The sequence below is a fragment of the Pezoporus occidentalis genome, unplaced genomic scaffold (assembly GCF_034315485.1).
Source record: "Pezoporus occidentalis ecotype Australia unplaced genomic scaffold, CSIRO_AGI_Poc_V1 ctg32, whole genome shotgun sequence".
Taxonomy (NCBI): domain Eukaryota; kingdom Metazoa; phylum Chordata; class Aves; order Psittaciformes; family Psittacidae; genus Pezoporus; species Pezoporus occidentalis.
This window is the reverse complement of record NW_026915158.1, coordinates 1,500,177-1,514,571: the sequence shown is the minus strand read 5'-3', so window position 1 is coordinate 1,514,571 and position 14,395 is coordinate 1,500,177. Positions and strand designations below refer to the sequence as shown.

Genomic DNA, 14,395 nt, shown 5'->3' with positions numbered 1-14,395 from the left:
TTAGTTTGAGGGGCTGTTTTGTAGTGGAACTTTCTTACTCTTTTTGTGTGTATTCAAGAGAACTTGGACTGCACATTCCAGCCATGTTGGAGAATTGGATTTATTTAAAAAATAAATTAATGAAACCTTTTCTGTACATGCAGCTGTTGATTCCCAAAGGTCTTCTCATCTGCCACCTTTTCAACTTGACAATCTTCAGAAACGGGGATAGTCCACTTAGACCTTCCCCGGAAAGATTAAAACCTTTAGCAGAACTAGGTGCTTTAGCCACTCTGTAGCTTGTTTGTGGTTTCTCTTTACATTTGTTATTGCTTTTTGAAAAAAATGAATTGGTAACTTTAAGGAAAGAACCAGTGCCAGAAGATGTAGAACTCAGTACATTGGAAGAGACCCATTTTTAGTCCTACAAAAGACAAACTCATATTTAGAGACAGGTGATACTTTTCCTAAACATACACCTACACTTAAAATTGCGCTGGAAAATCTCCAGAACTGTTTGAAAATGGCATCCATTTCTAAGTGAGTAAAGAGGTCTTAATGAAGGACTTAAAGTTTTTTTTTGTAAGCCCTTGAGGATGCCAGGAGGGGAGAGGAAGGAAAACCTTGGGGGTTTTCTAATCTCAAGACTTGTCCTTATGGGGAAGTTCTTGCAAAGTAAATAAAGTTAGAATTATGTTAGCACACTTGTACAAATTTATAGCATGCTAGCTGCTTGACTGATTCTTTATGTAGATGCTAGAGTGCACTTCAAAGTGAAATAAGCTTGCACTCATAAAATAATAAGGAAATAAAGTGGTGTGAGTAAGTACACATCTAGATTTACAGCAAGACAGTTCAGTAACAACCTTATTCAGTGGTTTGGGGAAAATGAAATTACTCCATGGTGAAGTCAGGGCCCTGCACACTGGCTGCTGGTTTAGGGGGTCTGCAGCTTTATTCTGCTTGAAGGGAAGTTCGTTAGAGTTTTGTGATCCGTCTTTTCTAGCTGGTGGAACATCTAGCTGTGTGGCAACAGTCTCCATCAGCCTGCAAAATGGATGCCTCATCGTAGAACATGGACCATAGAACATTCCCTGCCCATGGCAGGGGAGTTGGAACTAGATGATCTTAAGGTCCTTTCCAGCCCTAACTGTTCTATGATTCTATGGAAGGTGAAAAAAAAGCAAAACCAAAATAATGAAAATAAAAGGGCTTTTAAAATAAGAGAATGCATATTCAAATACTTAGCAGCTACTACAGGAGTCTTATTTATAGCTTACTGTTGTCTTCTGAAAGATAGAAGTGAGTTCATGGAATAAGTATTAATTGTTTTTTCTTCTTTGCGTTGTAAATATAAAACGAAGTACAGAATAGTGAAATTTGACTTTCATGAATTGCATTGCTGTGTTTCTCAAAGTTGTTTGTGTCTTTGCCCTTAATAAAAAACTGTCTATCAGACAAAAGATCAAAGCCATCAGTTTTCAGTCCTGAAACTGAAAAGCATCCCACAACACGTCTTCCAGGTTATAATGTTCACAGGAAAAGGTTCTGAATCGGAGAGGGCTGAGTGGGTGGAGAGAACAGCATGTTCCCAAAGAAGCACGCTTTGCACAGCTGAAGCATTATGAACCTTAGCCATAACATAACAATTGAACCGGGTTTCATTATTTCTTCATACTTCTTAATGCTGCATAATGTGTAAGGCTGTGCTGGAGAAAATGTTGAAAGGTGCAAGGCCTGGTTTTTATTGTTAAGCTTACCTTGGTATAAACTGAAATAAACCCATGTGTATTGAAGGAGTTTCATTTGACTTGGGTTAAATGAGATTCTAGTCTCTTATCTGCTTTCCCTGTTTCTCCTTTTTCTTAGCAGCAGGAACAATTAAACAAATGTGTTACAATGAAAACCTGTAAAGAGAGCAAGAGATAGCTAATATTACATAGGCTAGAAGGGAATTGGAATAATGCTAATACATAAGCTAAGTTTTGCATTAGGAAACAGTTTTTGCTACGTTGAATAATCAAAATATTTTTTTAAAGTAATGTAATAAGAAAGAGCAATGAAGAATACAGAGCTATAGTATGCAAGCATAACTGTTGTGCAGCAGATGTATTGTCTGCTTAACCGTAGAGTTTATATACATGTCATAAAATTATAGTCAGTTCAGGGTCTTTGGATTCATGTATTTCAAGATGTATTTTCAGAGCAGAAGCTTAAATTAGGTATAATTACTAAGGAAAATGTGTCGTTTTTTAAAAAAAAGAAACCTGTGCTCGAGAGGGAGTTGACCAGCTGGGTAGCACATTTTGCAAAGCTGAAAAGAATAATTGTACCCTGTCCTTCCCATGTCAAGGAATACTACCTGTTGCGAGAAGTGCAGTGTTCTGTCAGTCAACCATTAAGATGTCCAGCATCCACAGTGAGGAAGATTATCCCTATGGCAAATCAAGGCTTTGCTTTTGGCTTTCCTGGGAGAGGCTGAGCAGCTACATGTCACACTGGGATGCTGGGGGGAACAGTGAGCAGCCTGGATCACATCCTCATCAAGGACCTGAATTAGTGCCTTTAACATGCTGCAGATCACTTTGGGCCCTCAGTGTAGAATCCTGATATGGACACACCTATCATGAATTAAATTCACAGTATAGGGATCTGCACTTCCACTGGGAAAACGCATAGCAGCTTACAGAGTAGAAGCAAGTGGGAATTAATGGGCAAAAGTGATGAGGCAGGTTAGAACTGCTCTGTCCCAAAGCATGTGCAACAAGTTGCAGGAAGCAGGCTGTGCAGCTGAAGTGAGCTTTCTTTCCTTGCAACTCATTACCATGCAACAGAAGGGCCAAGGAGATCAATGACCTCCCTAATTTTTGAGCTGTCCTCTAGGTTCTGTCACGTGAGTAAAGGACAAGGTAGGCACTGAAAGGAGCAGGCAATGGTGCTTTGCTTTTCTATTTTCAGCTCTGTGGCTGTAGGAGCAGCTGCTCCCACAGTGCTGAATGTGCCATTGCTCAACCTCTTTCCCACCACAAAGCCTGAGTCACACCAAAGAATGCTAATGAGGGAAGTCCTCAATCATCTGCAGTTAGTCTACATCAGCTTCAGGGCTCAGGCTGCAGGGCTGGTTTTGAGCTATGGAGCAGAAGTGATCTGCAGTGTGCCCTGCATTCTCTTCCCCATGTCTCCACATGCACCATGTCCCTTTCTACCTCCATGGCCTGCATCTTCTTCCAGCAGGAGCCAGAGTGCAGTGTAGGATGTTGCGTACCTGGGCATGCAGTTAGAGCAACAACCATTCACGTTGTTGGTTGCATTCACAGCAGGACTGGGAAGTTCTCCCAGCTCTGACATTTCAGACAGAGCCTATACGTGTTCCAAATGGAGTTGAAAAAACCTCTAACGTATGATACTGTGCTAATAGAGCTATCATCATGTGCTGTGTGTGGTCTGATTTCAACTCCTCCAGCTGCTTCCTGACAGCTAAAACATGTTTGAAAATTGCAGTGGATGGCAAGGATGGATTTTTGTTTGATCATAAAGCTAGCTACGTTAGCAGTGATCCCATGCCAAACTCACTATATGTAATGCAAGATTTTTTTCAGGAAGTTTTTTGGAAGATTCTTTTGTTGGTGTTCATTAAATGCCTGAATAATTAACTCACATAATTAACTTACAGTGATTTGTCATTTGACATTGGGATAATCTTAATTTGTTGCACCAGAGAACCAAAACAGAGTTGAGCCACAAGTATGTAACTTGTGCTGTATAAATGGATAGTGTGTATTATTTTGAGGGTATAATGAAAAGCAATGAATACCTAATTAAGAAATAAATAGGTACCTGTTAGAGTGGCATGCCTAATGAACAACCCAGATTATTAAATGCCCATAGTCTTTAGGAATGGGAAAAATATGTCCTACATCAGTTAGACCTAAGCAGAGCCTGTCATTAGAGGGACTGGTTTCCACGGCAGTTTCACACCTCTTCTTTCTGCTTCCTTTGTAACTTCTATATATCAAACTGCCAGGATTGGTTTCTAATATCAATTGTTGTAATTGAATTCTTGACTGAGGAAGCATTCACCTCAAATATATCAATCAGAAAACACTCTTTCATTCCATGTAAACTAGGTATTGCTCACTGTAGCAAAGAGGGATAGAAACAAGTGTTGCAGCAGGCTAAGCTACCCTGGTTTTCATACTGCATGCTGCAATGTCCTGCCTATCATGCTGTCCAGAGAGGAGGGCGGAGACTCCAGAGTGGTTTTAACCCTAGGCTAGGAGTCAAGGGTTCATGTCTCCACTCTGCAGCAGATGGCCCTGACCTTGAGTGAGGCTTTTATGCTGTCTGCCTCATCTCTGTATATAGAATAAGGGCAATAGTGCTCTGGAGGCGTGTTGTTCTGAGGACATTTCAGATGTCAGTTAACTGGTACTGGGTAGATGCGACATTTTTGCTGGTAAATACTTTCTGTGAAATTTACATATTATGTTGGAAAGGACATGAAAATTTTCTTAGTTGTTTATTTCCCTCTCTGACTGCAAGTGAAGACCAAATTATTTGGTTGATTTCATCAGGCTGAGCTGTGGAAGAGTCAGGAACGCAGTGAGTTATTGCAGAGTCTAACTCCCTTTCAGAGAGAGTGTGATGATGAGAGAGGCAGTGTATTGCTTTATGTTTCTAATTATGTTATCTGAATCTGTTGTTAGATACTACCATTCAATTAAGAGACTTTGGTATCTCTTGATAATGAAATCATTCATTATTACTGTGAAAGCACAGTATAATATTAAAAACAGGTCACTTGAACAAAGTCATCATGCCCTTCTCCCTCTTTCTCAGCCACATTTAACATATACCACTTCTTCCTCCTATATTTTTACTGATAGCCAAACGCTTAGCGATGTACCAAGAACCTGATTCTGAGGAAGACGAGGCAGCCCCAAAAGGAGGAACTCTATCCCAGCGTGATAGTATCTGCAGCCATCAGAGCATTAAAGTAATACACAGAAGCCAGAGCAACAAAACCCACCGGCGCACGGGTAGCAGAGCTGAAGCAAAAAGAGCAAGCATCCTTTCAAAGCACACTGCATTCAGTAGCCCAATGGTAAGTCAACTGTAAAGCACAGTGTCGTGTTATCTTTTGATAGACCATGTCCTGAAAACCGGAAGGTAAAGACATCTGTAGCACATTGTGTACCTCTTGCAGACGTCTTCTTGGCATTTTTTATTCTGTAGTGACGGATGTTTCTACAAAAGCAGGGAAGTGTCGACATAGATCTTACCGAAATGTCTCCTTTGTGGAAATGAGCTAAAGATAAAAGACAATCTGAAACCTTTGTTTGAGTTATACCTTGATTTTGAAAAGAAAACGTATGCCTTCCCTTTATCTACAGAAGCTGAGAGTAGCATCAGGTTTGAGATCAGGGATTCTAATTGACCTGCACATGCCTTTTCTCTTTTGTCGGAGGATTTTAAAACTAAGAAGTGCTGGGCTGGACACTATGTATTCCAATTCTTAGATACTGCTGACCATAGCATAATTTTTAGTGTGATTCAAGGTTATCAGTGGATTGCATGTGTCATATTTTAAAAAGTAAAAACCTTTACATTTCAGAATGTTGATGAATTTGTCCTTAAAAGTTTGCATTATTAAATTTCTTTTATACTGTTGTTACTCTGTGAAGTTTTACATGGGCTGAATGGTCATAAGACTAGAGAAGCCATGGTGTGTCTGTCTAGGGATTTTGCATTGTTTCACTGTTGACACAAATTCACCCTTAAAACAAATTACAAATACAGTCACAGAATGATGCTGTTTGTAGTGGTGGAACTGCTTCAGTTCAATCAAGAGTAAGCTCTTCAAGCTTCAGTTTTTACACACAGAGTTCTGTGGTTGCTCAGATTCATCAGCTGGTGAGCATCAGCAGATAAAATTCTGCTGAAGAAAGAGCCTTACATTGGTTTTTCTTGTCATCTTTTTTATCCTTGCGTCCTTCTATGTTAAGAAATACTGGAGTCTGCTCTGATAAGAAATAGATTTAATAAGTGAAACGTGCTCATGAAATAGTGTGGAAAGTGCTCTGTGTTTCAGTGTAAAAAAAACTTATGAATTACCTTCAAATGTGTAGATGATGGTTCTTTAACAAGCAATCCAAGATGGTTTCATTTTGTTATGATGATGTAAGGCCAAGCTTTGAATATCATTGCTGTCTAATTTTTTCACTCTTGTGGTCTCTGTAGTGTACCACCCTTTAATAATAGATAATAAATGTCTTGAATTAGACAGGAGAGAGGGAGGTATATTAGTAGGTAACTCTTCTCCTATCTGATACCCCCAAAGTAGATGAATATTGCTGCTATAATTATCGGTAGTGAAAAAGTTGGTCACACAGTTACTCACATTTCCATTTCTATCAGTAGTCTCATTGTTAACTGTTTATTGTCTAGAATTGATGTCTTATAGTCCTTTCCAGCTCCACCCTATGGTGTAAGGCCACCATAACAGTCTTGATGCTTTGATTACTTGTTGCTGCTTTGGAAATTTGCAGAATCACAAGTATTAATTGCTCTTATTTATTACTAGGAGAAGGACATTACACCTGACCCAAGATTGTTAGAAAAGGTGAATGAATGTGCAAAGCATCTGGAGGTCATGAGAAGCCATGAACAGCCATTATCCCATCTGAGTCCAGAACTATGTGACATTTTTGACTTCTTCATCGCTTTGACTATATGTAATACAGTCGTGGTTACTGCACCTAATCAGCCCCGACAGAAGGTGGGTTAAAAAATCAGCAAAAGAGAGTTTAAGCCTCTTTTGCATTGATACTAATTTATCTTGTAATTTGGAGAAATTAAAACCTCTTGTTCTAGTGAGAAACAACTGACTAGTTGTGAGACAGCTCCTAGAACAACTATGTGATTGAGTTGGTTTAGTTAAGCGTTTGTTAAATGGGATATTTCACTTACCTTCAAGGTAAGATGTGCTTTCATTCACGATTTCAGGATACTTCTGAAACTTTCCCATTTTCTTATGCTGTAACTTATTCATTTCATCAATGTAAGTATGTGTGTAAATATGTGTGTAAACTAATTTGTAAATGTGAAAGACTTCCCAGAAAAGAATATAAGCTGTCTGTGAATATTTTGTATGCATGGACTGAATTAAGAAAAGGATGAGATATTCTGGAAAAAAATAAGAAGAGAATACACTTGAAAAACATTGCATAAGACTTTCAAATTATGTAAAAGATTCATCTTAAGCTCATTATGAGAAAAAATGATCATTATGGCTTAAATCAGCCTAAACCAGTGCCATTGATGAATGAAAATTTCAAAAAAGCTATCACAACATGATCTGTAAGACAAAAATATAATGAAATTTAGTATTAAAGCTAGCCAGGAGCTGGAATTTCCATTTGGGAGAAAGTTCTGTGATTTGTGGCTGTTGCAGTTTGGAATAAAAAGTGAACTAATCTGCAGAATGACATGGTTTTGTGCCAGGGAAACATTTGGAGAATACTCAGTTCTGCTGTTTCAGGAATGCTACACTGTGCAATAATTTTATATTACTATGAATACGCTATTACTATTAATAACACTGTATCTGTAAAAATTATTTATGTAAACTGAGATGAGTGGTAAAAGTGAAGCAAAATGCTTTGATGCTGAAAGAGAAGACAGTGGAAATAATTTATTTCAATGTGTTCCTGTTGAGGATGTTGTTGACATTGACATATTCCCATAAAACTTTTCTGATACCACACTTCTCAGTTGCATTAACTTTTTTTTCTGCTTTCACTTAACATGCACAAATGCCAGTGTTTCCTACTAATGATAGCTTTTAGTATGCACTGCTGATGGTAGTGCAACATTGATAATTTATCTATTAGTGATATCTGAAGAGATGAAAGAAGGAAAAATGGTTTTTAATACAAACATAATGTGCTTTCACACAGGTACAATTCTGAAGTTCTAGTAAGTTTTCGTTTTTTTTGCTGTTGAGTAAGTTTTGTCAATTTACTTTCCTTTCTCAAAATACAAATACCATTACTTTCTTCTCTCAAAGAAATTCTCATTAGTTGGAGCTGCTTAGGCTGAATATCATGTCAGAATTATTGTACAGCTTTTCTTTGGGTTTTGTTCACTGGGTTATTTTGCCTTTTAAAGGTTAGAGATCGATTTGAACTAAAATCTCCAGTAAAAACTATAGAAGACTTCATACGAAGATTCACTCCAAGTCGCTTGACCTCTGGCTCTAACAGCAGTAGTTCATCTAGTCTAGCTACAAGCAAATCAATGCACAGATTTGGTTTAAGTCTGCTTTCATCTACATCTACGGATAGCACTTTATTAAAACTGGAAGAGAAGCTGGCATACTCTGCACAGATGAATAACAATGGCTACAGCTCCCAGCAAGGCAGGACAACTGCACGGGGTGGACCTGAGGAAGGAGAACTCCGTTATGAAGCAGAGAGTCCAGATGAAGCTGCTCTTGTCTATGCAGCAAGGGCATATAACTGTTCTCTGGTTGGAAGGCTGTCTGACCAGGTATCAGTGGAGCTACCTCACCTGGGAACACTAAGTTTTGAAGTATTGCATACATTGGGCTTTGATTCCGCCAGAAAGAGGATGTCAGTAGTGGTCAGACATCCTCTCACAGATGAAATAAATGTTTACACTAAAGGAGCAGATTCAGTTGTTATGGATCTTCTTCTACCCTGCTCTTCAGGTACACCTCTTACTTAACCTTTGCGGCAGTGGGGAGCTGGGGGGAGGCAATTCTGCTTAACTGCTGAAAACCTCATTGTATCTTGCCTTCTTCAGCAAGTAGACCGGCCTGCTTTTGTGAAGATAGGGAACAGTAGAATGGCAGCTGTCTTTCTTCTTTTGTAATATTTTGTTTTTGTTATTATTTACTGTAAGAGTGGTTGAGACACTGGAACAAGTTGCCCAGAAGAGCTGTGGGTGCCCCATTCCTGGAAGTGTTCAAGGTCAGGTTGGATGGGGCTTTGAGCAACCTGGTCTAGTGTAAGGTGCCCCTGCCCGTGGCAGAGGGGTTGGAACTAGATGATCTTTAAGGTCCCTTCAATCCAAACCATTCTGTGATTCTATGATTATAGCAAATCATCTGTAAGAAATTACTGGTTCCTTACCATACAAAGATGAGTGAAATTCATTTCTGCTCAAGATTGTCTACTAGCAGGCTTTACTTTGACGGAATTTCCTGAAACTCTGCCAAAGCAGTTTACATTTCTTAAGGAGAAACTGCTGGCCAGTGCTTGGCTATTTGCGTGTTTTATATGAAATCCAAGCACTTCATTTTGCAGCTTCTTCTCATGTTTCATTTGTGAACCTTTACATCCTTTTGCTGCAGTATGTTTGTATAAACCAACACATTTATGCTGGTTTGACTATGACGCTGAAGGGCACTGAAACAATCAGCCATCAAAACAGAAAGGTTGGGGCAAACGGAGAGGTGCTATTCAGATGAGAAGTCTTGTCTTCAAATACTTAGTTGACTAGCAGGGAGCAGATATGTAGCAGTGAACATGTAGCTGTAAACAGGGAACTTCCCTAAAGCATGAAGACTTCTCCAGCACCCAGCTGTCACATGAAACAGAAACAACTTTAAGTAGCTGATAACTGTAATCAGTTGGATTCAAGAAGAACCCTGTAAGCTTTCAGAAGTTAGAGGAGACACACAGTTTGCATGAATCATTTTGTGTCTAATTTACTGGATTTTCAACATTGAATTTAATCCAGTGTTTAAAGGTTACCCCAGTATGAATGGACAGAGCCCAAAAGTGCTAGAGGTACTTCCCCATCTTTCACTAATGCATTGACTTTGCGGTTACTTTGACATTATTTGGAGTAAACAATTGTGAAAGGCTTATACTGTGTAATTTTAGTTTAATGAAATACAGAAAAATGTTGGCATTCGGTTTCTGTTTACAGCTATATAAATCAAAGCTGAGCCAGAAAAATTAAGAACAACTTGTTCTTAACTAACAACAAAGTATTCATGAATAATTTTCTAGTGAAGATCTGATACCACAGAAGGTACAGAGAGCATCTGTGGAAACTTGTTTCCCTCCGAAGTACTAACAGAGAATTTGTAGTACTGAGAATTTCTAATAGTGTTTGGAAATGAGTTGTCAGAATGACAACCAAGCATTAATAAGGAAAGGTTAATTTATGCCAAGTCTTAAATATTTTGTCACCATATAACAGACTACTTTGGAAGCTGCTGTGTCTGTTCACAGTAGACTCAATAGATTAAGGAATTTTCAGGCAAGTTTCAGGCAAATTTCAGGCAGATCTAGAACCCACATAGGTAAAAACAAGGCCAGTTAGAACACCAAACAGCAGCAATATTACCAAAGGTGGTGTATGTCAGAGAAGGGAAAGTAGAGGTCCTGAGGATTGGTGTTGTCAGTGAGCAGATTCTCTATCTGGGCAAGTACAATGATTCCACCATCTTTACAGGCAGGAGAATTGAAGGTGGCTTTGAAACTGTGCACTTTTTAATTTTTTTTAGCACAAATTGAACTCCTGAGTTTTAATATATTTTGCTATTGCAAGAAATGTAAAGTGCAGCCACTAGAACCTCATAAGCAGTTTCCCTTGTTTTCTAGCCTTCTGAATCGCTGCTAGCTTCAGTAATTCTGTACGTTTTAGCGGATCAGTCTGGAAAACATGTGATATTTCTCTTGAGCAGCTTCACTCCTGGACCTGACCTCAAACTCACAGCCTGTGCCTGCAATGTTGTAATGTCAGTGGATATGTTGTTAGCTCCCAAGGGAGTATCATTTTTTTCCCATGGTGGAGAGGTATTTCCCAGGTAGAGGGAGCCTCAGAAGATTCATACTGTAGCTATTATTTATATTGTGAGAGCTGTCAGTGGTTTCATCCTGTTCTCTGGTGATGGTGGAATGTGAGTGTGAGAGAAGATATAATGCTAGGAGAGGATTCAGGCATTTATCATTTTAAGGAATCGACCAATAAGTGAATAGACACAACAGCTAATCCCAGTGCTTGCTTTTTGCTGTCAGTGCCTCAGGGGCATGTAAATTGTGTACAAATCAGAAGTGCATCTCAAGACTTTGTAGAACTTGTGCCCTTACACCCAGGGACTAAGGCAACACTGTGTCCATAATCTCGCAACTCCCACAAACATCACGTGGCATGACTGGGTCCTATCAGACACAAAGGTCCCTGTTTGGGAGGAAGAGTATTTTCAAATACAACATGAGGAACAGGCTGAAATCAGAAGCAAAAGTATTATGTTGTAACTTTAGTTGTGTCTTACAGAAAATCAGAATTCACCATGAGCTTCAAAACTTTAAGTTCCTGAACTGACTCCATTTACTCTGTGTATTTAGTTGAGACTGTGAAACCTGATGCTTTCTGAGAGCATACAGGTATTTCCAAAAGCCTTGAAATGATCCCCAGGAGCGTATTGTTTTTACTTTATCTCAATCACCATGTTCATAAATAAGAAAATTACGTTTTGAGTCAATACCCAACTCACACAGGAACTGGGAACATAAGTCATTCTCAGTGTGACTGGACTGGCTTTCTGCAGCTTGTGATTATGGAAGGAAATGAAGCAGGCAGAACACCACTATCTCTCTAGCATTCTTCTGGAGACTTATTTGCTGTTTGTCACTGACATGGTACATGTGGTCACACTTCTCAGCATAGAGACTTACATCTCAGCTGAAAAGAATCTCCACAACTGGGTTTTCTCTGCGAGAGATTCCTTCCCCCCTTTTAACTTCTGAGGACAAGGTGAATCTCAGAGTAAAACTGATGAGGAACATGAAGAGCTAGAAGGGGCATTAGCTGTCATTGGTAAGCTAGTGGAGGAGGGAGATGGATTCTTCCATGCTGGAATTCGCACAGAAAATGGTGTGCACATCTCTACTTGTAGAGAATTACTGTCTTTGTTCATTGAAGGTGGTATTAGCATTTGACATGATCACTGCATCAGAGCCCATGGTATTCAGACAGATCTGAAGTGATTAACACCACTTAACCTTAAAGGGGTAGAAACAACTTTTGATGTGTTTAAGCACCTATTCAAGTTTGCACCATTTGAAATCAGCAAGTGGCTGAAATAGCCACTCCCATAAGGCAATTTAATGTGGCTTATGCAAAAAAAATATGGCATTTCTCTCTAGAATAGTAATGTACCACAATAAATTAGAAAGAATGCGTGCCTACATTATTCTTCTGAAGTTAGAAGAGCTGACTCACTAATACAAAAAGCCTCCAAGAAGGTTTGCTGTATTACTTCTCCCAGAAAAAAAAAATAAAATAAAAAGTCTTATATTACACAGCCAAATCACATGTGCCAAAAAGATTATAATTCACAAGTAGAAAAGAAGCTAAATGAGTCTGCAGTAGGCTGCCAGTTCAGTATGGTGTATTTCCACTTTATGTTGCAGCTGAATCTAACTGTAAGCTGTTTCAGTAGCTTCTGAAGGAACCTGGTAGTGGTTGTGTCTGAGCCACAAAGTATAGTGTAAGAAAGGGCTTTCAAGTTGCAAGCAGTGTTTGTGGGAATATTCTTCCGGAATAATATATCTGTATTGTCCCTTTGAGAAAATCAATAGTGATAGCATAGTTAGCTTTATAGTTATAGCATGGGTAGCTTTAATAGATGGACAGGCGCATCAGAATATTCCTACCAGTATTCACCTCATGACCTTAATCAGAGATGGAAGTGAAACAAAGGTATGCATGAAATACCACAATCTTCTTTGAGTCCCTTAGGACTATCTGGGTATGCACACTGCCAGCTTTACAGACCTACAGATTAGGATGGTCTTCAAAGGTGAGAAAATAGCTATACCATATGTAAAATGTGCTGATACATGGTTGAGGTAACAGAAACAAAAACCAAAATATTGGGATTCCAAGCTCCCAGCTTCTTCCTACAACATCAGTACTTGTGTGTTTTTGTGCTGGAGCCTCTGGGTGCCCAGCTAGACACGGTACTGCTGTATAAATGTGAAAGCGCTGAATGCTATGTAAGTTTATAGTCAGATGTGTGTATGTATATACATGGTCTCACATAGCAAGATCACATTGGGTATGAATGCAAACTGGGAAAACAGGTGCCAAAATGTATAAACAGTAAGATACGTGTGTCATCTAATTTACATACCCATATTAAGTACATTGTATAAGGGTATAGTGCCTTTAGGTTTTCAGTGTGGTTGGTTGAGAGAGGTGAGCACATCCAGTAGTGAACTGAGGTCATATGTAGTGTTCAGGAACTCAAACTTCTAGTCATGAGTGGCATTCACCTGACTCTGATTGATCTTTGTGCAAGTACCACTAACATAAATATCGCATTAAGCAATATTTGTAACAGCTCCAGTTACAAAATTATAACCCTGAAATGATTCTACACCCCCAAAACCATGCAGACTTTAAGAGAAAAAAATACATCAGGATACAGGAAAATGTGTGAGCAATGTGAACCAGTCCCAGCTACAGAGAGAAAAGGATCAGCTACTCAGGTCCGATTTTGATTTCTTACACATGGCTTTAAGTGAAGAATAAAGCTAAGTGGAAGTTATGCGGCTTCCTTCAAGGTAGAAGCTAGCTGTGAGGTCTGCAGGATGAAAAAACACTCAGACCCAAAACTTCTTGCATTGACTCAGACCGATAGGTACTATCAGTACAGCAGTAACAGAATTACCTTTATACACCTAGATGTACAAAATGAAGCACTGTTTCCCTTTCTTTAGAGATATTAACCTTGGTGGAAAACTAAATGCTATTTTTAAGTGTCATTTTTTGCATGTGATGAGATGTAAGGAAGCATTTGCTAGTAGTGTATTTGAAATTATACTTCTCTTCCTGACAATTATGATCTGCTGTGAAGATTATAATGATTTCTTAATGTATTCAGACCAAATAAATACTTAAGGAGTAAGGTAATAAAGGTCTTTCTAGCATGTATTCACAATGACTTTTGAAGAGAGAAAAGACAGAACAAAAAGAAAAGGTGTTTTTTTTCTAAATGGATTATTTTACTTGAGTTTCACAGGAGACATCAGTAGCTCTTTAAAAGTATCAGTTATAAAGTGCTGTTACAGTGAGTACTGTAAACGAGGTTTTATTCTCCAAGTCTATTCAACTGCAGTTATTTCTCAATCACTAATTTCTTTTTTATTCCTATGTAGATGACCCTCGGGGCAAACATCAAAAAAAAATCCAAAGCAAAACTCAGAATTACCTTAATCTGTATGCTGCAGATGGACTGCGGACCCTCTGTATTGCAAAAAGAGTAAGTAAAAGAAGACTCTTAGGTTGCTCTTAAGGAAAGTCTTGACAAAGATCACTGAAGACATTTATTAATTTATTGTTCTTGATTCATAACTTCTTTTTCATTTTATTC

General features: G+C 38.7%; 1 protein-coding gene across 2 annotated transcripts in view; it reads left to right on the top strand.

Annotated features, from left to right (window-relative positions):
• ATP10A (ATPase phospholipid transporting 10A (putative)) overlaps positions 1-14,395 on the top strand; it is a 106,872-nt gene that overhangs the window by 73,556 nt on the left and 18,921 nt on the right. For both annotated transcript variants that reach the window (XM_062628594.1, XM_062628595.1), the window contains 4 exons: positions 4,866-5,083; positions 6,563-6,757; positions 8,149-8,710; positions 14,181-14,284. In XM_062628594.1, coding sequence (XP_062484578.1) covers positions 4,866-5,083; positions 6,563-6,757; positions 8,149-8,710; positions 14,181-14,284 — 1,079 coding nt within the window. The remainder of the gene's footprint in view (positions 1-4,865; positions 5,084-6,562; positions 6,758-8,148; positions 8,711-14,180; positions 14,285-14,395) is intronic.